The sequence below is a fragment of the Pollicipes pollicipes genome, unplaced genomic scaffold (assembly GCF_011947565.3).
Source record: "Pollicipes pollicipes isolate AB1234 unplaced genomic scaffold, Ppol_2.1 Scaffold_6052;HRSCAF=7182_pilon_pilon_pilon, whole genome shotgun sequence".
Taxonomy (NCBI): domain Eukaryota; kingdom Metazoa; phylum Arthropoda; class Thecostraca; order Pollicipedomorpha; family Pollicipedidae; genus Pollicipes; species Pollicipes pollicipes.
The window spans coordinates 26,767,840-26,792,053 of record NW_023596805.1 but is presented as its reverse complement, the minus strand read 5'-3'; the positions used below and the strand labels follow the sequence as shown (position 1 = coordinate 26,792,053).

At 51.1% G+C, this 24,214-nt stretch overlaps 1 protein-coding gene across 2 annotated transcripts in view; it reads left to right on the top strand.

Moving 5' to 3' along the window:
* The first annotated feature begins 6,964 nt into the window (after positions 1-6,964).
* Positions 6,965-24,214, top strand: part of LOC119104844 (nucleoside diphosphate-linked moiety X motif 13) — a 27,012-nt gene continuing 9,762 nt past the window's right edge. Inside the window, exons 1-8 of one of the 2 annotated variants that reach the window (XM_037228568.1) lie at positions 6,965-7,007; positions 8,365-8,533; positions 15,617-15,762; positions 16,535-16,743; positions 17,761-17,852; positions 18,074-18,225; positions 18,913-19,061; positions 20,497-20,594. In XM_037228568.1, coding sequence (XP_037084463.1) covers positions 8,400-8,533; positions 15,617-15,762; positions 16,535-16,743; positions 17,761-17,852; positions 18,074-18,225; positions 18,913-19,061; positions 20,497-20,594 — 980 coding nt within the window. In that variant the 5' untranslated portion in view covers positions 6,965-7,007; positions 8,365-8,399. Of the gene's footprint in view, positions 7,008-7,564; positions 7,584-8,364; positions 8,534-15,616; positions 15,763-16,534; positions 16,744-17,760; positions 17,853-18,073; positions 18,226-18,912; positions 19,062-20,496; positions 20,595-24,214 lie in introns of those variants that run through there. The other variant, XM_037228569.1, reaches the window with a different exon arrangement.

Below are 24,214 nucleotides of genomic sequence, written 5' to 3'. Positions count from 1 at the left end.
CCCGACACTAGGCCGCTGGCCATTGGATTGTCTTGACATCCCGACATTAGGCCACCGGCCACTGGATTTTCCTGACATCCCGACACTAGGCCGCTGGCCACTGGATTGTCCTGACATCCCGACACTAGGCCGCTGGCCAGCCTGGCCACCGGATTGTCCTGACATCCCGACATTAGGCCACCGGCCGCTGGATTGTCCTGATATTCCGATACTAGGCCACCGGTCGCCGGATTGTCCTGACATGTCGATACTAGGCCACCGGCCGCCGGATTGTCCTGATATTCCGATACTGGGCCACCGGTCGCCGGATTGTCCTGACATGTCGATACTAGGCCACCGGCCGCCGGATTGTCCTGAGATCCTGATACTTGGCCACTGGATTGTGCCACCGACCGTCGGATTGTCCTGACATCCAGACACTAGGCCACCGGCCACTGGATCGTCCTGAGATCCTGGTACTTAGTCACCGGCCACTGGATTGTGCCACTGACCGTCGGATTGTCCTGACATCCCGACACTAGGCCACCGGTCACTGGATGTCCTGACGTCCGACTCCCGGTGATAGTCTTGTCGGACTTGAACAATGCGTCGTGCTGTCTGATTACTGAGTCGCATCCGCAGCTTCTTCCCCCCCCCCCCCACACGCACCGAAATATGTCTGCTTTCTTCGTTTTGTGTATCGTACGCGCCGGCAATCGTACCATTTTGGCAGCAGTGGAATAAGCAGTGTATCCAAGGCTACTTCATAGGCTGCCCTCTCGGACGAAAAGGGAAAAGTTAAGTTGTGACTTGCTATCCACAGCACCAGAATGATTTTGAAGCTGATATGATTGCGTGATTAGATGTTAACTTTGTCTTACTCGTAAATAAAGTTTAGTTAAGTGTTCACCGCAGCACCTCACAACCATTTTGTCAATGGGAAATTAACATCTGATGAGAAATTGCACGAGCAAACCAGCAATGCCTACCATGCGAGGGCAGCAAGAGATCAATTCGTGTCTGCAATGCAGCGCAACGCTTACGGAGAAATTGTAAATGCAAAAAGATAATATTTCAACCAGCTTGTTTGTAATGAACAGGAGCTCTCGGGATAATCGCCACCAGACATAACGAAGAAGTTGATGGCTATTCCCCCTTCAACATCGCCCATAGCTGGCCGCGAAAAGAACAGCCGTTGTGCGCCTGGAGTGCTGGATCATTGGAGTCCGCTCGTGTCATTGTGGTATCTGGATGAAAAAGCGAGCAGATGAACAACATATACAGTTAATGAGATACTGGAAAGTTGTGGTTTGCCATTATGATTTACCAAAGGACGGAATACTCCGCACGTGATGATATTTGGAATGCATCAAAAACCAGCTTAGAAACGTTCTTGTAACCATATGCAGATATAGACCATATGCGCCAGCACTGCAAGAGTCAAAATTATGGCCAAATAATGAAGTGGCCTACGTCCGTACAGAAATGTGCCTAGGGCATAAGACGGATATGGGCTGGATCGATTAAACAAGCTAAGTTCCACATCTGGCCCACAGCACAGAAAAATAATGTTGAAACTGTGCAAATGTATTTCGTGAACGCTACTTGACTGGCACAAGTAGTCTCTTACAAGTTGGACTAGCAGCGCGTTTCGCGATTGGAGAGTGTGAGAGAAGTTTTGCATTGGACCCTCCGTGAGGATATATCACAAAATCTCTTCCAATTCATCGACGGCTTCCATGCACTTTTTGACTTACCATGACACAAACCGACTGCTCTCCGACACAAAACATCCTGTTCTTCGACCTGCAGTGTTAACATTGAAACACAAAGATTCACACATGACATACTCATACATTAAACCTGTTGTGGCGCCGAGCTTCCGACCGTTGTCATCAGCGCAAGCCGTGAATATAAAAAGACAAGCTACATACCGCTAGTGACCCTGCGCCAAACGTCTGTGATTGGACGCTGGCAACGTACGGGAATGCACAGCATCCGGAGATGTGTACAAATCTACCTAGCTCCAGATGAAGTAAGCAAAACGTTGAATACCGGTACCATTACCCCTATGTCTCCGCCATCCAACTCCAGACGCAGCAAGCAAGACATTTGATACCGGTACCATGACCCCTGCGTCTCCGCCATTCCAACTCCAGACAAAGCAAGCAAGACGTTGAATACCGGTACCACCACCCCTATGTCTCCGCCATCCAACTCCAGACAAAGCAAGCAAGACGCTTGACGCCGGTACTGTCACCTCTGCTTCTCCACCACTCATCGACAGCACCTGGTGCTCCTTCATCAGATGATCAGTAGCACCAACGCCGCAGCAAAACCCAGCTAACAGCGGAATGCATGGCCTCACGGAGTGGCTAACTCCGTCAGGTGCTGAGACTCGTCAGCTCTCGAACACCTGCCCGGCCTGGTGGCCAGCAAGAAGCGCAGCATTTGCCGAAGAGGACTGCTATGCCGATGCCACGCAGCGCATGTAAGTAAATGAAACAAAATGTAATTGCTGCCAGGATGCCTAGTCCAATAACATCGGTGAAATAAAACGATTTTCCAATTCAATGAAGCATGTGAGGGATGCAAAGCGCCTTACCAACACCCCTTTTGATGACCACTTCGGCTTGTTCATACAAACCCCCGCATTACCCCGCCTGTCTGAGAGCCCTAGTTATCCGCATCTGTGAGGATGTGGCGGCGTCAAAATAGTGGCATCTATAAAAATGATACATATTGTACTTGAATTACCTACACAAACGTCTTAGCATGCCTCGAGATCATTATTTACCCGCCCCATGATAAGAGGCTCCCATAAATAGAGTGAGAACACATTGGACGTCATAAGTAGTGGAGACTAAAATTGCTGATGCAGATGCTTTTCGTCATCAATTTTGTTATGCAAAGACCTGCTATGTGGCGTCTGTCATCTAGCATGGTGGTTTAATGACTCCTATCCTGATTGAATCCCGTATGGCCTATGTGGTTACCCGCTCAATACGGCAATGCGTCCCGACAGCTGCTAAGGTTTATGTTTATGGCTCGAGTAGGTGTCATGACAACAGACGTGCCAGAATCTGGACCAAGTAGAAATGCTGACTGCTGATGGAACTGTGATCCCTCTTGACGCTGCCTATTGCCTAGTATAAAGCTCTTTTTAACTATAATGTGATGTCTAGTTGCTGTAATGATCGGTGTATGGCTGGACACTCATAACTTTAGCATGTCTCTGGTAAAACCATTTCTAGTTTGAGTATTTCCTCCATTACTAGCAGTTCATTTGGTCTCAGAGCGATTCTATAGGCTTCATTACTATTACGTAAACATTACGTAAACAAATGACAATAAGTTGAAAAATAGAAATATGTTGATGCTTCGGCTACAAGACTGCTGAAATGGTAAAATTGAATCAATACAGTACATGCAAGCGTCGATTTGTAGCCTGTTGGAGGAGCCATTGCCACCCCCTCCCCAATGTCCAATCACCCCCAACGGTGAGTTCCCCCCCCCCCTCTCATCTTCTTAAGCCTAAGTGCAAGCAAGGCAACGGCGAGCAAATGGCAAAGGCAAAACACTGAGATATCAGATTGAGACAATGTTAAACAATGCTTCTGCTTATTGTTTCACAAGTAAACGGAATGTCCTCTGAACAGATATAAAGCGACAGCCACACGAAAAGAAAGATCCCATCTTCACTTGTCTTGTCCCACTAACAAATTCCTGTTCCTGTTCGCGGCGCTCTGAACGCTTATCCGTTCCCGTGATAGAAACAAGTGTGCAGGTGAGACATGCTCCTGGACTATCTTCAAAACGCATGAACTGACATCCCAACGCGTCCAAACCGTTTCGGAACCGATATAGTTTTTCTCCGCCCACTGGCCACCGCCAAGTACTAACAAGAGGGCCGACGCCTCGTGGCCGACGGAGACTGCAACGCCAGGCATGGGGTCTAAGACTTGACAGCTCGCATGGCCAGAGCTATTTTATGTAATTATTCCACTGCTCTATTCTGAGCAAAGGTTGAACTTTTTGAGATGAACATAGTTGACCATGTCAATATCAACTGATGATCCCATTTCGATCTATAATCTACGTTCACTGTCATGTGCGTTCAAAATGTCTCCGTGCAACCAATGCAAATTTCGACACTGCCGCTGAGTGCTATCAGCTTAGAAAGATTCCACTTAACCTCTGCAAAGCAAACAATGCCCGTAAATAAATTATATGCATTTTTTTAAAGCCTAGCCCCTTCAAGTTGTTGACTTCAACATACAAACAGAAAGGCACTCTCCGAAGCATTCTGGTCTCGGTTTCATTTAAAGAATGCAAATATTTGGATAAAGCAAAGAAAACGATGTCCTTCAAAATCAAGAGGCCATATCCAGTGCTCATTTTTGGATGGAACCTTTCAACAGAGTGGGCCCTCTTTGCCAACTCTGTGCCCCTCGCCCCTTACCAAGACTGGCTGCACCCCTGCGTGGGTCAGCTCACTGAGCACCGAGTATGTTTTATGAACATAATTGCATGGCCACTGAAGAGCCAGCTCAACCAGCGACGCTTTTGCAATCACCTTGTAATGTGCATGACAGTAGCATTATGGCCAGTTTATTTGCCATACATTCGAACTAAAGCGGGTTAGGCTCGCTTTTTCAGAGGCACAACAGCTTGGAACAGCGTTCTCCATAAGTGCAGGTGCCTCGCGATGTGTATTTGGTGAAACGGTTGGAGAAAAATATTCTCAATAGAAGGACATGTGTTAAACGTTTTAGGGAAACTTGATTACCATTTTCTGAAATGATGCGTGGAAGAGTGTTAATGTTTTGTTCCTATTAGCTGAAATGCATATGTCTTATTAATGAAAATTTGGAATGTCGAGAACTTTCGTGTAGACGAGTTGTGATAACCCCACATATTGCCGATGTTTTCCCCTTGTTGAATGCATAAGTAACTACATAAAAACAATACTTATGCACATCATAGTAACTTATTCACAGACTTCACTTTCAGCATGCAGTAAAGAAGTGCAACCTCTTCCCATCAGCTTAACAAAGCAAGTGTCTCTATAAGAACCTGATGTAAGCCACCAGGCTTGCATACGGATTACTATTGGTGCGCACATGAGCTTTAAATACCGTGCAGTAAATGCGAGTGTTATATATATATATATATATATATATATATATATATATATGTATATAGTGTGTGTGTGTGTGTGTGTGTGTGTGTGTGTGTGTGTGTGTGTGTGTGTGTGTGTGTGTGTGTGTGTGTGTGTGTGTGTGTGTGTGTGTGTGTGTGTGTGTGTGTGGTGTGTGTGTGTGTGTGTGTGTGTGTGTGTGTATTGAAAATCGATAAACAGATCATCAGAACAGAACATAAGTGAACAATATTCTTGGAGTGTTTCGTGGATGTACCCTTATGACGACTTGCAAGACTCTGGCTCCCCCAATTATTTTGAGAAATCGACACACGTGGCAGTGCAACAGAGCAGTACATCGAGTCATTGCTCGCGTATTTCATGTATTGTTTTGAAATTGTTTTAAGCATGTAAGAAACAGTCCTCTGGAGAGGTCCTTCATACTTTTGTGTCTATGTCTAGTGTCAATATTTGTGTTTAAGTTCGTGTCTATGTCTGGGTCTGCGTCTGGTCTATCCTGAACCACTGAACCACATCAAATTGTGCACTGAACCAAATCCTCTCCTTATGCCGCAAGGCCCTGTCTGGTTTGATCTGGTCTTTTCTGACTATCCAATCCCGTCCAGTTTCGCTTGGCCCCGTGCGGTCTTGTCTGGAATCTATGAATCTATGAATGACAGCAATCGATGATCTAGCAGAATCTATGATCTGACAGCAACAACATTAGAGCTCATATCATGAGCTCATAAGAGGTATGTGGATTCGGAAAACTTGACCTAGACTACAACTGCATCATCCGCACTAAGTGGGATCTGTCAGCGACGGTGCCAGTATAGTAAGCCAGGCTCACCGTTCTCGCGCCTCTGCCGTCGCCGATTTCTGTCATCCATCCGCGGGTGCTCACGGCCGTCGAGCCAGGCCAGCCTGGAGGTCAAACTGTCCCGGATCCCGGATCTGGACCGTCTGGATCCCGGAGCTGAGCTTGGCAGACAGCTTGTGATATACTAGTCGTGAACCGCGGTGGTTGGCGCGATGTTTCCAAAGCAGGCCTCAAGAACATAGTCGGGAGCCGACTCCCGCTGTGACCTTAACAGCCTCCATACAGAGCCCGGACCGCGCGTTTCAAAGTGGCACGCTCCCCACGCAGTTCAGCCCATGAGTTCCAAGTTGCCACTGAGGCCTCGGCAAGCTCCACACACTGTTTAGGTCATAGGTCCCGAGGTAGCCAATGAGGCCTCGGCGGGTTCCATACAACCTGGGCCGGGCGTCCCGCTGTGACCTCAGCAGGCTCCACAAAGATCCCAGACCACACGTCCAAAGGCGGCTGCTGTGACCTCAGCAGGCGCCTTACACAGTTCACGTAATGCGTTGGTACGTTGGTATGGTGCGCGCCGGCGCACTACCCGCGGCCGTCGGCGCCTAAAGTCCTGTCACTGAGACACCAAGCATCGCCAGCAGTGCAGCAGTCCCACCGCCAGTGAAGAATCTCCGGCGAGCCACGCAAGCCAGCCACGCCCATCCAAGCCAACGGGAAGCCAGGCACCGCCGGCAAGAATCACATGCGCCAGTTAGGATCTACCATCCGTCAAGAAATTGGCGGCTGACCGATTCAGCGGCTTTACTGTCATTTTGTTCTTTTTGTGTCGAGCACGTGTATTTTACCATCGCTCATTCTGACAATGCATTTTGTCAACGAAGATCATTTGTTTGCTGCGCAAATGCATTTTTTATACGGCATTAAATCTGTGGCTCTTTGTCTGTGCGGCGTTTCTGGTGGAGCAGTTACAAAATAAAGCACGCATTGGTATTAAAAAAAGAAAAAAGAAGTGGATGTACGGTACATTGATCATTATAAGTATGACCTACTTCGTGATTAAATGATTTAATGGTAATGGTTTTTTGGTCTAGTTGTGTGATGCTATGCAAAAGTTGGATATCTATATTTATTGGTGTAATTCACGTGTGCCCATTAACTTGGTACCATGTTTGTCAAACATTGGGTGTACAGCCAGCTCTTTGGTGCCTTTTCTATGATGTGATAAGTCAGAAGGTTGTTAATGACCTTTCATACTGTGATTTAAGATTATATTCCAAGTTATTTCGTGTGGAAATAAGGCGAGACTTGTTAAGCTGGTGTTTGAGATAAATTTTAGCTTGTGTGATGCATGCACCAGTTGCTAGCATTAAAAATAAAGCAGCATGTAAAAGATGAGGCAGTGGGTATCACCTTGCTACCCGGTCTTCTAGGCGGATGGATTTAGATGGCTGTTCTCTGTTTATTCGGCCCATCAATTGGGAGCTGCCAGCTGCATATTTTACTTTGCAAGGCAGATATGGGCAGTTTGCTGCTAGTTGTTTGTTCAATACTCTGCTTCGGGCATCAAGCTGGTTACATGGCATATATGCTGGATCATATTCTACTGACAAAAATGTATTTGAATAGCTCCACAGTAGTTTCACTGCTGTCAGTAGCTTCAACCACATGAGTTATACTGTGACATAAATTGTTGTGCATTTGCATTTGCATGAAAGTGCATTTGCAAGGAATGTTATGCATGTAGATAAGATAGTAGTATTATCATTATTCCTTGTAGAAAAATATGAGAATGGAGGTATAGATGAGATAGACATGGTAAAGACTCATTTGTATGTTCATTCTGTCTCAAAGGAATAAGGCTATTACAACTGTCTTATCTGTGAGTTGTACTTTTGTTGAAACAATCATTTGTCAATAGGGAGCTTAAGCAAACACTCTTGTATTTTTGTTACTTATATAATATGATGATTTAACTAGCAGGTTTGCATGAGCCATTGCACTTTTACTGGGGTGAAAATGTCAAAATTCTACTAAGGATCTTGTTCCCAATTCAGCCCCCTCAAAAATGGAAGTTTGCTGCCTAGGGGGCCAGTTTTGCTAGAAGTGACAATGGCAAGCCTTCCATGCTGGGGCTCATACATTTTTTTTGGCAAGTTCTTTCCAGTTAACACCCGCAAGGCTAATAAAAAATTGCCAGTTGGAGAGTTTTAATTCCCCTAGCCTCTGTAGTTCCTGCACCCCTGTTTGCTATCCCCACCCAGGATGCAGTCTTTCCTTTTTCTACTGTTGTTCTTAAAATGGAATGCTTTACAAGAGGTCTTTGCAAACTTCTCTGTGTTTGTGTGTGGGTGAATAGATTTTCGTTGTTTTCCAAATTAACATTTTTTTGGTCCTGCAGAAATTTTCTGACTTGTATTTCTCTTCACAGCACTTGCTAACATTTTGGCCTCAGAAGAAAGAAAAATGATATCATTTAAGCAACTTTTATCAAATTGTGTTATACCCTCTTCAGTGAGAGGTATTTTTCGCAACAGCTCCACGCTCAGCTATGTCCAGAGAATCAAGCTTCTGCAGGCTGCCAAGGATGATGACTCCAAGTAGGTCATTACTCACACATTGATACATTATAACTGCATTAAAATCACAAACTTGTGCTGAATGAATTGGTTATAAAGTGTATGAAGCATTTTGAATTTACCTGGCATGTACTGGTTTCAGGTCCAACTGCTCTTTGTTTGTGTCTTCAGAGCTCAGTGTGATGTTTTTGCCACAAATTTGACAGTGTTTTCCAGAGGAACCTTGCAGCCAAAGCCTTACCATGGCTTGCAGTAAATGCCTCTAACCCTGCATTTAACTCATGAGGGAATTCCATTGAACAGTTCTTGCCAAACAATGCTAAGGCCATCTTTGCTTTATCCAGGTTTCTTGGCCAGCTGCCTGCCAAAAATATGAGCCACATAACTGTGGTTCCTGGGGTGCAAACCTGCATGCCAGACAATCAATGTTAGGCATATTTGATGCTGTACCTGGGCAGCCAGGCAGAGCATTAAACCTAACCCAGGAAGCTCAGATGGCCTGACACCAGTAGTCAGCTCTGACTGGTGCCACATAATGTGCCTTTCTGCTATCAGTACATTCAGGTGCTGAAGGCAGTGCTGGTAAAAACCAGCCAGAAGTGAAAGCAGTGGTATCCAGTGTAAGTACCTGTGCCATATTGCTATAGGGTCTTCTCATGCCAACCCAACCAAGAAAAAAACACTTTCGACACACGACCACATAGGACGATTTTTTTTTGCGTTTTTGTCTAGCTCTGAACACGATCGTGAGAGGATCAGAGCAATTGAACCAACTGTTTTGAAGTCATAAATGTTGTCTTGTGTTTAATGTTTTAGAAAGATAGATTTTTATGGATCGTATCTAGAATGGTATCTATTACATACCGCAGATTCAATAATGAGACGATGGACCGTAAAATGTCCACATTTCATGTGACAATAAACGAAAAACGACTATAAATACGCATATGGTTTATCGTTGAATTTCCTAACTCGATTCGTAAAAAATCATTGTCAATGCAAAATAGCCATGATTGCTTACTCTTCACTTTTTTACCTCCGAGTTCCTGACAAGCACAGTTGACCTTCTCCTTACCAGCTCACCCATCGAGCTCCTGATCGGTCCTCCGGCACACAACGGTGGGCAGCCACTCCCTTCAGCGCACCCTCCTCTTGGACTCGGGTGTGTGACATGGTCTAGGGCGGCACGCAGGGAGAAGGGGAGGATCGGTTGCTGACATGCAGTCCGGCTGGTATGAGATAAAGCACGCCGGTATTCCCTGTTCACATTTTCATTTTCAAAGGGCGCAGCCATTCGAGCTGCGTGTGTGTGGGAAGGATCAAGGAGCGATGCTGGCGGCTAGATACGGCCAGATACCCCATTCTGGGGTGGCCAAAATGAAGCGCTCCTTTGGCGGCCACAGTGCTTGCCATCAAAGAAAATTTATCGGAAAATGTATCGTGAAACCAGCTGATGCTATTCACGTTCATGCCTGAGACAAAGGTCAAGTATCACTGACTGCATGAAGAAAGCGGTGTGCTCACGTCACACACAGGAGCGGTTGGTGCCATATGAGAAACCTAAGAGGGTTCCCACAACAGCTACGAAGACGTAATGCTATCCGGTTTAACAAGTGGTGCCAACAAAGAAAAACTGCATTGCCGACGAGAATCGGTTGCATTCACCCAGGAAACAATCTCCACGGTCTTCCGAAAGTTGAAGAATCCCTATGCATGTCTTGCCCGGAAATTCCCTCAGTTTGGACAGTCCGAAATGATGCGCCAGCTTACGGCCAGCTGTCGATCAGCTCGTCACAAGCAGCACCATCAGCGACTAGCTCGTCACAAGCCGCGCGATCAGCGACCAGCTCGTCACAAGCAACGCGTTCAGTGACCAGCTCGTCACAAGCAGCGCGATCAGCGACCAGCTCGTCACAAGCAACGCGACCAGCGACCAGCTCGTCGCAAGCAGCGCGATCAGTGACCAGCCCGTCACAAGCAGCACATACAAAACCAAAGATAAGCGGCAGCAACAGCGCTGTCGACACCTAATGCCCGCCACCAACAGACCCACTAGCTCTTCGCTAGGCGCAGGGCCAGACCTACTTTCATTCGAGTAGAGCTGGGAGATGGCGAAAGCAGCAGAGCAACTCGGTAACATCATGACAGACTTGGTGGAGATGTCGGCAAATGAACTTAAGTCAGTTGTTTTGTGTGGATAGCTGACCGTATTTAATGAATAGTCGTATCAAATTGTGGCAGTCGAGATCGAAATCAAATAGCTTGCTGAACAAAGTGTACGATCAGAAAATGAAATTCATACCAGATTTATGTTCAATTGAAACAGCAAAGACTTCATGAGTTTTAGTGTGTTTTTTATAAATTTATTCCGAATGTTTGTATGGGTGATTCTGGGTTCATAGTGCCTGCTAAGCATAGCTTGTTGCGTGTACCCTGAACCCACCACCCAAGTCGTACCGCCCAGCTCAACGGATAATTTCGCCTCCGCCCGTGCGCCAGACAGGACTGCGGAGGGTTTTACGTGCCGCACAATGCTACGACACGGCCGCCCCGGGCCAGGGTTGACCCTCGCTGGCCAGTTGCCAGCTGACCTTTTCATTTCAGTCGGGCCAAATCAATGCGCCCGCTCTGGGACTCGTACCCAGTACCGCTGGATTACGAGTCCAGAAGAGTGCATGTTCGCTTAGTCTACGGACACAGTCAGGGACGTGATATGCCCCTCTCCGCAACACGATTGCAAAATTAATATGCAAAGCATGTATCCATATTGTCCGTTTTAAACACTCTTAAGTCATTGGCGGAGGACAAAACCTCAAATGGAATTGCGGTCAGCCACCAAAGGCCTCAAACGGCCCCTTGCGTTGGCATATGTCGTTAAAATGAAAATTTTTAGATGGGCTGAAGCGGGCAAAGCTGGTAGAGAATTGCGTGAAGGAAAACGGTAACGGAGCTGGTAGTGAAGTTCGATGAGCCAATTAGCAAGCCACTGCCACTGCGTCAAAATGCCAAGTCTGACCACGTGCCATGTACTGTAAAGGGAATGGAAACCAAGTTCGATACTTCCTTTAAAAATGGTCAGAACAAACCGAATTCTAAAAGGGGAAAATGGCGTTTTCGCAACACTTCTGAAGAAAGCATCGAATGTCGTGTCAAAACAGAGATGAGGGGATGTAACATATTTTTTCCTAAAGCGACAATATCAGCAGATAAGACTGCATCAATATTTGAGACAGACGATGACAAAGGGGTGCTTTGGAAACGCCTGGCTTGGGCATACCTCTTTTGGGTATGTCACTTGCCTAAGAATAAAAGTGCCGACCCCGTCGGTTTTGTAACATTCGCTAGTCTCCGTCCCTCATGGTATGTGCTGGCCGAATCGAACAAAGCATCATCCGTCAGCTTGTACTCATCATCAGAATCTTAAGCTGATGGTGCGGGCCGCAAACATGGGAATCGCCCTAGGAATCGCAATTCATGACAAAACGGCATGACCTCGCAAGTAAGGAATGCATGCTGGGGAAGGGCAAAGATTGACCGGGAGCAGGTGCCCTCAAGGCATTTCTTGCGGACTTGCAAGTTTATCCGACGCTGACGAAGTAAAGTACGGCTAATTGTTCAAAAAATATCCCAATATTTATAACTCTACGATAAACCACTGGGGAATGTACTGAGAAGGTCAACAAGGCGATAACAAACTCGACAAACAACGTTTCACGGAAAAACGCAAAGCGCGTGCATGAGAGGCTTATCTGCACATTTAAACCGTTTAAATTTGCAGCATTTAAACCGTGCACCGTTTTTCTTCAAAATTTAATTCCAATGATTCCATTGGGATGCAGCGCAAACAACGGCGCAGTCCGTTCGTCGCGTGCATGGGAATGCAAGACGGCGGGGAGGTGACAGCAAAAAGTTTGTGTGATGAACGACTGTGCCGCACTGGACCAAGATGGGAAGCATTTTTCAGAAGACGACGAATTGATTGCTTAAGCATGAAAATAGCTCACTGGGATCAAATGGTAGTAATTGGGGCTTTCGGGCGCTTCGACCGCACGGTAGCGCCCAGCTCACTGGAATCAGATCGCATCAGATCAGATCAGGTCAGGATCAGGTCAGGCTCAGATCAGATCAGGATTGTTAGGAGCTAGAGGAAAATCCCTCCAGACAAAAATTGTCTGAATCCCAGGGGGTCGGTTGACATCAATTGGTTGAGTTGGTATGGAATGATCCTGCAGACAACAGTCAACACGGCATCTTCAATTACAAATATGAGGACTTGGGAGAATATTTTTTAACGTGCTGTAGTTTATGGATGACCATGACAGGTTTGCATGTCCTCACCCTATACTGAAATGATGGATAGACGATTGCTCAGACATTGGCATCGCATCAGGCTCCTAATAAATGTGCACCACGCCCCTAATTGAAAATTTGCATCATGCCTCCAATGAGTATTTTATTATACCTCTGACTGTTATTTTGAATCATGTTCACTGATTAGCCCCCATCGCACGAGTATTCAATATCGAACATAACAAACAAGCTAATCAAGTACGCAAGGAGGAGTCTGAGTCACTACTGACCGAGTTGAACATGGGAGCGGCGAGAGCATGTTTGGCCTTAGCTGGGCCTTGCATGCCTTCGTTCGATCCCAGCCTGAGACGAGCGGTCGTCTGTTACTGCGCCCAGGTCCCAAGCCCGAGACGAGCGGTCGGCTGTTAATGCGGCCAGGTCCCCAGCCCGAGACGAGTGGTCGCCTGTTAATGCGGCCAGGTCCCCAGCCCGAGACGAGTGGTCGGCTGTTAATGCGGCCAGGTCCCCAGCCCGAGACGAGTGGTCGGCTGTTAATGCGGCCAGGTCCCCAGCCCGAGACGAGCGGTCGCCTGTTAATGCGGCCAGGTCCCCAGCCCGAGACGAGTGGTCGCCTGTTAATGCGACCAGGTCCCCAGCCCGAACGAGCGGTCGCCTCTTACTGGTCCCTGGCCCGAGACGAGCGGTCGCCTGTTAACGTACTTCCGAATCACGGTCCAAAAACCTGCTGTTAGTGTCCAACAGTAGAAGCACCTGGAATCGGATCACCCTAACGATGGCCTGTGGCGAGCAGATCATTTAGCTCAACAGCTTCAAGTTTGTGGGCCCGTGATTGGCAGCGTTTCACGCCCACTGCGTTCGGCGTTTCAGATATTGCGACGCCAAGTGGCGGGAGATCTTGAATGCATCGCATTCGGGTGGGATGTCAATTTGACCCCGGAAGGTTTTCCAGAAAACTTGCGAACAGCGCGGCTCAGCCGTGCCCAACTTCGTTCACCTGTAGGTAATAAAATAACTGGTCTGTCGCCATAAAAAATAGATAAACCTTGAAAGCTGGCTGACCTGTGGCAGGTCAAAGTTGCGTCACGGCTGTCAGCGAAGACAACTCGTAGGGCATCGTTTAATCTGGTGTGATAACGGAATGTTAGACAAGGTCATGCATCTTTGAGGCAGTTTCTTGGACAATTAGGCAATTAATTTAAGGATTACAACTAGTCCCATTGATCGTGGGTCAGGTATGAAGGTCAGCCTGTGGTCAAAAGCAACCTGCTTGTTTCCTGGAGAACTTGCTCTGCATGATAGTGTTTGACACTCATTTCAAAGTTCTTGATCTCAGGGATCAAGAAATTCGAATCATATCAGACAATTTGTTTAGACTTCATAAAGGTCGGAGGAGGTCTCTGACCTGAAATGATACCGATAAACCTTTTGTTTTTTGGAACGTTCCGTGTATTTATTAAGTCGCCGTTAGTAATTCGTGATATATATATATATATATATATATATATATATATAGTATATAATTAGGCTAGTGGTAGTTGCATGGGAAGGTCTGGAGGCACTTCAGACACTGATCTGAAGTTCAGCCTTGTTAAACCTTATTTGGCCCAAAGGTCTTCATTATAGGGGCCTCGAAATTTGACTCAAACGACTTAACATACACGAACATTTACCCTGTGACTTGGTATCTGTAGCTCTCTTATTTGAGGTCTCAGAGGTTAAATCCCCCTCCCTTCCCCTCCCGTCACCCGAGCGTGTGGCATTCAATCGGCCGTGCGCGTCATAAACCAACATCACTATTACCGAAGGAGCTGTTTTCTGGCCCATTATGAAAAGTCAGTAATGTCGTGCTGAGAAACGAAAGCACCGTGTGCCAGTTGCATTATTACAGGTTCGTAAACGGTGTCTGGAGCTGACTGTTGCCGAAGCCGTGGTAATGTAAACGAGATGGGGCAGCCATTTGCATGTCGTCTTGTTGCCGGTCTCACGTGGCTTGTAGGGGCAAGGAAATGCGGCAAGGTTTGCCTGCACATTCGCGGGGAGAGTACCTTTTGGCCATGGGCAGAAGTTGCACCCTCTTCGTGGAGCAGTAACTACAGGGATCAGGCGGCTGCAACCCGATATCTTCCCTGCGGTGTTTTGCCCTGACCACACGAGGACTTCAACGCAAACCTGACGGGAATCGTGCATAATTTCATCCACGCTTTCTACATTTGTGCGAAGTTCCGCCGCTGCGTCAGGGGGTATGGACTTCGGAGGTGGGGCTCGCGACCAGACGGGTCTGTAGTGTCAGTTCGAAGCGCGCTGCCGACGGTGCGCCTACACAGCCTCGCTGAGGTTGAGCTCCTAAGATCAGCATGTCCGCATCATCCACCCTGGGTGTCGGGATACGTCGCGCAGGGATCCCATGCTGCTGGCCGGAGGTGCGTGCGTGCTGGCTGGCTCGTGTGACCTCGATGCGGGGGTGCGCCCGAGTGGGTCGGTGGGTCGGGTGGGGCCGACCCCTCGCCCGGGCTGGGTCAGCCGATGTGTCCCATCACACCTGTCTCGATGCGGGAGTGCGCGCGGGCGGGTCGGTGGATCGGGTTCGGCTGACCCCTCGCCCGGGCTGGGTCAACCGGGCGTGCCGCGACAGCGCCCCCTTCAGTGGAGCAACACACGGGCTCGCTGTACCTAACGCGACCCGCCATGTCTGTCTCGGAGATGCGTCGTGCTGTCTATTAGCTCCGATGGGCTGTTCTCAAATGCATTGATCTCCGTCAGCAAATTAACTGGCTCCTTTCTTCTTGAACACAGATGTTCTGAAATGATGGAACGGGGCCTGTTCCTGCCTTTCCTCAACAAAAGACCACTGATTAACATCCAGAGTGAGGATTTGGCAGGCAAGCAGATGAACTCAATGGAACATGGCTCCCAGAAGCTGAGGTGGATCACCTTTTCAGGTACGCCGCTCGCAGAGCTGGTCGGGCGGGTCTTTATTGGGTGGTTTGCTGCAGTTGGGAGAGGAGCACCCCTCACTTCTCATGAGCACTTCTCCATTCTACACTCTTGTTATGGGCTCAAAATGTTGAAACCGAGCCGCTGCGCTCAAAAATTTAATTTGCGCCAGGCGCTTATTCAGAGAACGTCATGGAAATGTAAATTTAAAGCTCAGAAAGAAATTGGCTAGCAGGAGCTGTGTCATTTCCACCAGATCTCCAGAACATGTCCTACCGCGTTTGGCTGTATAGTCTGCATCTCTCTGCTCATAAGGTCGGCAAAGGCTATGTTTCTCCATTATCAAAGCTGCAGGGTCTGTGTTCCTCTGTTGTCCAGAGCCACTGGGTCTGTGCTCCTGTGTGCCCCCAACCTGCAGAATCTCTGCCCTTCTGTTCTCCACAACCGCAGAGTCCTTCCATTCCCAGAGCTGCGGAGTCTGTGCCCCTCCATGCCACAGAGCTGCAGTCTGTGTGTCTCCGCCTCCTAGAGCTGTAGAGTCTGTGTCCCTCCATGCCACAGAGCTGCGCCGTATGTCGCTCTTCTTCTCAGAGCTGCAGAGTTTGTGTCCCTCCATGCTACAGAGTTACAGTCCGTGTGTCTTTGCCTCCCAGAGCTGCAGAGTCTCTGTCCCTCCATGCTTCAGAGCTGCAGTGTACATCCCTCTGTTTCCCAGAGCTGCAGAGTCTCTGTCCCTCCATGCTACAGAGCTGCAGTGTACATCCCTCTGTTTCCCAGAGCTGCAGAGTCTCTGTCCCTGGGAAGACGTGGCCAGTCGCGCTGTCCTGCTGCACATCGCAGACTCGGGCCAGGCGTGTTTCACGGCGGCACTGCCAGGCGGCGCTGATGTCGCCGCCCAGGCCGAGACCGCCCTGGCTTCCAAGTTCGTGGATCCACGCGCGGCGCTCTTCCTCCTGCCCTGGGCTCAGGCACATACCATGTCGCATGTGAGTGCTGCCGACATGGTATGGTGCTGTTTCCCTTGTCCGGTGTTATGCTCACACCATGTCACATGTGCGAGCTATCCACGTGGTACGCTACTATTTCCCCGGTCTTGGCCTCATGGTCTCACCATGTCACATGTGCGTTCTGTCCACATGTTACGCCACTGTTTCCCCAGTCTGGGCCCTATGCTCACACCATGTCACATGTGCCTTCTGTCCACATGACTGTTTCCCCAGTCTGGGCCTTATGCTCTCACCATGTCACATGTGCCTTCTGTCCACATGGTATGCCACTGTTTCCCAGTCTGGGCCCTATGCTCACACCATGTCACATGGGCGAGCTTCCGCCGCAGTACGATGTTTTGAGCCCCAACCTGGCCTCGTGCATGCGCGGCATGAGTGAGACATGGTAAACATGGGAGTGAGTATGAGGGAGTGAGAGTGAGAACTGTGGACATGGTACGCATGGTTCCTTGATCCTCCTATCCGCCCTGACCTCAGGCAGGCACCACGTCATACATAAGGGCTGTCAATATGGTATGGTCTGGTTTGTCTGTTTGTTTGTGAGATAACAGACAGGTAGAAACTCAGAGGCAGGCCAAGCCGAGGGAGAAAATAGAGCGTCTTCATTGTACACGTTCGTGGCTAGAGTAAGATACAACCATCCTAAGCAGTAACTCCAATACTCCATACGGCCTCTGTAGTCTCAGTGCGCTCAAACGAGGCAACGGTATTGATAAACGAGCTCTTTGTGCATGGGGGCCTGTTAAAGAAGCGCAGTGGCACATGAGTTCAGGAACCCATCGCAGGTGGATGGAGCGCGAGCACATGTTGAACACGCACGCACGCACGCAGGCACGCACGACACGAAAACACGTCAGTGGAACACACTGCGAATCAACAGAAGGATGTTCGTTAGAGGTGTGGTTGTGTTGAGGATCCGCTCAGCGCCTGCTCGGTGTCGCGTGTTGGGCTGTGCCGGCCATGTTAGCGAGCGGGACGGCCGCTTGGCTGCCGCAGGCGTTCGCGGTGCTCCACTGGAAGGCGGTGACCAACTTCTGCCCCAACTGCGGCGTCGAGCTGCGCAGCAGAACGGCCGGCCACGCCAAGAGGTCAGTGGCGGCTGGGTCGGCGCCTCAGCGACACGGCGAGACACCAGCCGGCGGCGACAGTGCGGCAGGCACTGTCGCCGCACACTACCGTTTTACATAGATGAAGCTGAAATGTGTGCATTGGGTAGCCTGTGTTAACCGTGCTTTTTGCGTGCATTGTATGTGCTAGACGAACGACTGACGGTTTGCGATGTCACCAGTTCAGTTCGTCCATTCGCCAGATGCCCCAGCTGTGAGACAGTGCAGTATCCCGTGACGCCACCGGTCGGCATCACCATGGTAACGGACACGGCACAGACGCGGGCGCTGCTGGTGCGACAGGGGCGCCACCCACCGGGCATGTACAGCTGTGTGGCCGGCTTCCTGGAGCCAGGTGAGCATCTCTCTGTCTACATATACAGCTGTGTGGTCGGCTTCATGGAGCCGACCACAGCATGGGCATGAGCCTCTATGCGTCCACATGTAGAGCTCCGTTGGCCAGCTTCCTGGAGCTTGACGAGCTCCAATAAATGATGCACGCCACTGGTGTAGGCCGTGGTGTGGGATGACGTGGCCAATGTCGGATCCGATCATGGTCGGTGTGGGATGATGTGGCCCGTGTCGGGTCCGGTCAGTGTGGGATGATGTGGCCTGTGTCGGGTCCGGTCAGTGTGGGATGATGTGGCCTGTGTCGGGTCCGGTCGTGGTCGGTGTGGGATGATGTGCCCATGTCGGGTCCGGTCAGTGTGGGATGATGGGGCAGTGTCGGGTCCGGTCGCGGTCGGTGTGGGATGATGGGGCAGTATCGGGTTCGGTTGTGGTCGGTGTGGGATGATGGGGCTGTGTCTGGTTCGGTCGCGGTCGGTGTGGGATGATGGGGCAGTATCGGGTTCGGTTGTGGTCGGTGTGGGATGATGGAGCAGTATCGGGCCCGGTCGCGGTCGGTGTGGGATGATGGGGCAGTAGCGGGTCCGGTTGTGGTCGGTGTGGGATGATGGGGCAGCGTCGGGTCCGGTCGCGGTCGGTGTGGGATGATGGGGCAGCATCGGGTCCGGTCGTGATCTCCGCTCGTCTCCGCCAGGCGAGACGATTGAGTCGTGCGTGCGGCGCGAGGTGGCCGAGGAGGTGGGCCTGGACGTGCACCAGATTCGGTACGCCGGCTCCCAGCACTGGCCCTTCGACGGCAGCAGTCTCATGGTCGGCTGTTACGCGCTCACCGATCACACCGAGGTGAGACGATCCTCTCACCTTGGGCGAGAGGAGCCGCGCTCAACAGATGGATGGAGCTCCATCTGAGGTGGGACTCTCACTGATGAGGTCGGGGTGAGATTAGACTGTAACCTTTGAGACTGAAGTGGGATGACTGTCGCTCAGAGTTAGATGAAATTGCAACTCATAGATTGAAAACATCGTGAAAAATGGAGGCTGATGGCATGTCTGTAATATGTCCTAATGACTGAACGATGGCCTCATGCTTCCTGGATTCGCGCCAGCTACTGTCTGATATTGTGATCGGTCACTGTGTGGCTCTGAAGCTGCTCACTGTCTGGCCTTGGTTCAGTCATTCTCTGTACTTGTAGCCTGTCACCTTCGGATCACTTGGGGCTTACCACTGTGTTTTCTCACTGTCGTGCCTTCACTGTGCAGCCGATCATCATCTGCTCACTGTCATGTCTTCACTGTGTGACGGCCTTGTGTGTGCCGTGTGGTTACTGTCATGTCCTTACATCGTCTTGCCTATCGCCGTCTAGTCACTGTCATGTTTTCACCGTGTGGTGTCTTATCCTTACTGTGACCTTACTCGGTCACTGTCATGTCCTCACCGCGGGGTCTATCGTCGTCTAGTCGCTGTCATGTTTTTACCGTGTGGTCACAGTCACCGTTTCACTGTCATGTCTTGGCGCCGGTCACTGCGCGATGTTGGCACAGGGCGCTGTTCCTTGGTTGTAACGGTGCCTGTTCTGCGTGCGGTCTGTGGATGGGCCGGGGCCTGCCCGTCCTCAGCTGTGGTCGTGACCCATCCCTGTCCGGCCGCCGCTGTGGCCGTGACCCTGTACTGTCCGGCCGCCGCTGTGGCCGTGACCCTGTACTGTCCGGCCGCCACTGTGGCCGTGACCCTGTCCTGTCCGGCCGCCGCTGTGGCCGTGACCCAGCCCTGTCCGGCCGCCGCTGTGGCCGTGACCCAGCCCTGTCCGGCCGCCGCTGTGGCCGTGACCTGGTCCTGTCCGGCCGCCGCTGTGGCCGTGACCCCGTCCTGTCCGGCCGCCGCTGTGGCCGTGACCCCGTACTGTCCGGCCGCCGCTGTGGTCGTGACCTGGTCCTGTCCGGCCGCCGCTGTGGCCGTGACCCTGTCCTGTCCGTCCGCCGCTGTGGTCCGTGACCCTGCCCTGTCCGGCCGCCGCTGTGGCCGTAACCCTGTCCTGTCCGTCCGCCGCTGTGGTCGTGACCCTGCCCTGTCCGGCCGCCGCTGTGGCCGTAACCCTGTCCTGCCCGTCCGCCGCTGTGGCCGTGACCCAGCCCTGTCCGTCCGCCGCTGTGGCCGTAACCCTGTCCTGTCCGTCCCCCGCTGTGGCCGTGACCCTGCCCTGTCCGGCCGCCGCTGTGGCCGTAACCCTGTCCTGTCTGTCCGCCGCTGTGGCCGTGACGCGGCCCTGTCCGGCCGCAGCTGGAGGTGGACCGCTCGGAGCTGGAGGACGCCCGCTGGTTCTCGGCATCCGAGCTGCTGGACGCCTACCAGCGCATCCAGCGCGACCTCGGTCTCAGGTGCGACACGGGCCGGCGGCGCCGGCTGCTGCTGCCACCGGCAGCCGCGCGGCGCCAGCTCGGTAGCTTGGGAGGTGTGCGCACCTGCCCAGGCGAGGCACCGCCGTGATGTGCGTTGTATTCAGGCTCATTCAATAGCATGGCCTAATTTGAGGCTCGCCCGACGGAGTCATTTTACACCCTCGCCTGTCGAGGGGGAGGGGTGGTGAACCCCACTAATCTTTATCCAAGGCAGGTAGAGGATCGGGACGAAAACCGTGGTGTTGATCGATATCTAAGGTATCTTAAGATATCCGTTTTGGGGTTCCGGGCCAATAGGTCACCTTCCAGTTCACGCACATTGCCTTGAACTGTCCACATCTTAGATGGCAGAAAATGTTCTCGCCGATATGACACCCAGACCATTTCAGGAAAAGCAGTCCCCGTAAGCAACAGCATCTTGTTTGCTATCTTTTGGTTGTAAAAATTGAGGGTTTTTGGGTCCTTATTAACCGAATGGCCTCTGTGGTCGCGGATACATCCCCGCTGACAAAACGTCGGCTTGAGTGCGTGATATGAAGCCTTTTGACGGGTCAAGGTCGGACTTGATGATGCGGGAAACTATTTCCTTTATGTGTGATATTTGGGCGATGCGGGAAACGTCATGTGGCGTAATATGGTGAAGTTTTTGCACGTGACTTGTGAAACTATTTTATGTGCCATACTTGGGACGATGCGGCAAACGTCATGTGGCGCAATGTGGTGAAGTTTTTGCACGTGACTTGTATGCGGCCATGTTAAAGACCAGGCCAAGAGAAACGCGGTCACAGTGCGGCACAGTGTATTGGAATGTGGAACAATCATGGCGCGGATTTTATGTTATGAAGAGCAAAACCGAGGCAGTGTGTTCAAGCTCTTCTAGACGCGTTTTGCGGCTGCAATAATCACAATCGCAGGCCATGGTTCAGATGCTGGGTGTAGCACTAATGAGCCGACATCATGAACTAGCTTGACCTTTTGAAGAACAGTGACACATAATGCAAGAGCCGATATCAAAGCTAACTGAAAAATGACAAATCACCAGTACGGCATCTGTGCACAAAGCGTGGCAAAAATTACGCCAACCAATACTGAACATTTCTCTGACTGAGAGAAACCGTGGGTCAATATATTCAGTTCACTTCGCCGTGTGATGTCCGTCATCAAAATGATGTTGACGTGGTGGATCGTAGCAAAACATTCTTGCTAGTGTAGGTGCCATAAATCCCGCAGAAAGAGCGATAGGACATGTTTGACTAAGCATGTCCTCTGATGACCTGTCGTTCACCCTCAGCCACAGTCATCACTAAAGTTGACGATCTTTTTAGAACAAGCAAGTTACGCATTCAGTTCATAACATGTGATTTGTTTTCAGTGTGTTAAGAATTTTGACTGGTGTGGTCTTTACCAATGCTCATGTGGATGAAAAGCCATTAGTTGGACCTTTTTTGGACGCAAGTGTCAAAATTACGAGACATGCTCAAAAGTCAATAAAGAAAAAGCAGAGAGGGCCTGCGAGTCCCCCGCCCTCCATGGCTGGGTGAGGGTTAGAGCGTGCTACTGGCTACCTGGCGTGCTTTAGATAAGGGCCATTTTGCGCAAAATCGATCCAACGCAGCCCTTTTGACGGCGAACCATTTTGATTTGAACGGATGTCAGCGGCGATGGAGCGCTACACGAAGGGGAACAGCACGCTGATTTTACATTTGGATGGCGTCTTGGGTGCTGGAGAATAGATCCCTAAGTCGTATGGTCCAGTTGATCTTCGTAATTTATCTGTCAGGTTACGCAGAGAGAACACCGGCGTCCTGTGGATTCCACCGCGCGGCCACCATAGCGCACCCGACTCATCAAGTCCTGGCTCGCCGAGCGGGGCCTGCTCAGCTAGTGTGCGGTCATCTGTGCTGCCATCTGTGCTGCCATCTGCGCGGCGATCTGCGCAGCTTGCCAGCTCCAGCCAACGGTGCGCTGACGCCGTAGAGTGTCAGAGTGTGCTGCCATCTGTGCTACCATCTGCGCGGCGATCTGCGCAGCCAGCCGGCTCCAGCCAGCGGTGCGCTGACGCTGTAGAGTGTAAGAGTGTGCTGCCATCTGTGCTGCCATCTGCGCGGCGATCTGCGCAGTCAGCCGGCTCCAGCCAGCGGTGCGCCGACGCTGTAGAGTGTAAGAGTGCTGCCGTGTATGGGTGCTCGTCGCCACCGTTGTGTTCAGCTCGTGTTCTGCTGTCTATGAATACCGAATGGTGCCAAACTGCACCGCCGGTTGAGAATCGCCCCGTTAATGCTCATTGCATCGTTACTGCACCGCCGGTTGAGAATTGCCCCGTTAATGCTCATTGTAGTGTTACTGCACCGCCGGTTGAGAATCGCCCCGTTAATGCTCATTGCATCGTTACTGCACCGGCGGTTGAGAATTGCCCCGTTAATGCTCATTGCAATGTTACTGCACCGCCGGTTGAGAATCGCCCCGTTAATGCTCATTGCAATGTTACTGCACCGCCAGTTGAGAATTGCCCCGTTAATGCTCATTGCAATGTTACTGCACCGCCGGTTGAGAATCGCCCCGTTAATGCTCATTGCATCGTTACTGCACCGCCGGTTGAGAATTGCCCCGTTAATGCTCATTGCAATGGTACTGCACCTCCGGTTGAGAATTGCCCCGTTAATGCTCATTGCAATGTCACCAGCGTGCTCGGCGTGCTGGCCGAGCTCGCCGCCGCCTGCCGTCGCCGAGGCAGCTGCGGTGGTCGGTCGCGGCTGGGGCCGACCCTCCGTCGAGTGGAGAGTGAGTGTGAGCGTCGAGCGGACATCGGCAGCGCCGCAAGCGCCGTGAACCGTCCCATGGCGTTGCGACACTAGTGTCGCCGCCATCCCCGCCAGAAGGGCGTCGCTGGTGCACTGAGACAGGCTGGCTGTTTCGAACCACTGTCATCCCCTGCCAGAGAGGCGGTGCGAGACAGGGCTCGAGGACAGGTCGGCTGTTTCGGACCACTGTCATCCCCTGCCAGAGAGGCGGTGCGAGACAGGGCTCGGGACAGGCTGGCTGTTTCGAACCACTGTCATCCCCTGCCAGACAGGCGGTGCGAGACAGGGCTCGAGGACAGGTCGGCTGTTTCGAACCACTGTCATCCCCTGCCAGAGAGGCGGTGCGAGACAGGGCTCGGTGACAGGTCGGCTGTTTCGAACCACTGTCATCCCCTGCCAGAGAGGCGGTGCGAGACAGGGCTCGGTGACAGCTCGGCTGGTTCGAACCACTGTCATCCCCTGCCAGAGAGGCGGTGCGAGACAGGGCTCGGTGACAGGTCGGCTGTTTCTGACCACTGTCATCCCCTGCCAGAGAGGCGGTGCGAGACAGGGCTCGTGACAGGTCGGCTGTTTCGACCACTGTCATCCCCTGCCAGAGGCGGTGCGAGACAGGGCTCGGTGACAGGTCGGCTGTTTCGACCACTGTCATCCCCTGCCAGAGAGGCGGTGCGAGACAGGGCTCGGTGACAGGTCGGCTGTTTCGACCACTGTCATCCCCTGCCAGAGAGGCGGTGCGAGACAGGGCTCGTGACAGGTCGGCTGTTTCGAACCACTGTCATCCCCTGCCAGAGAGGCGGT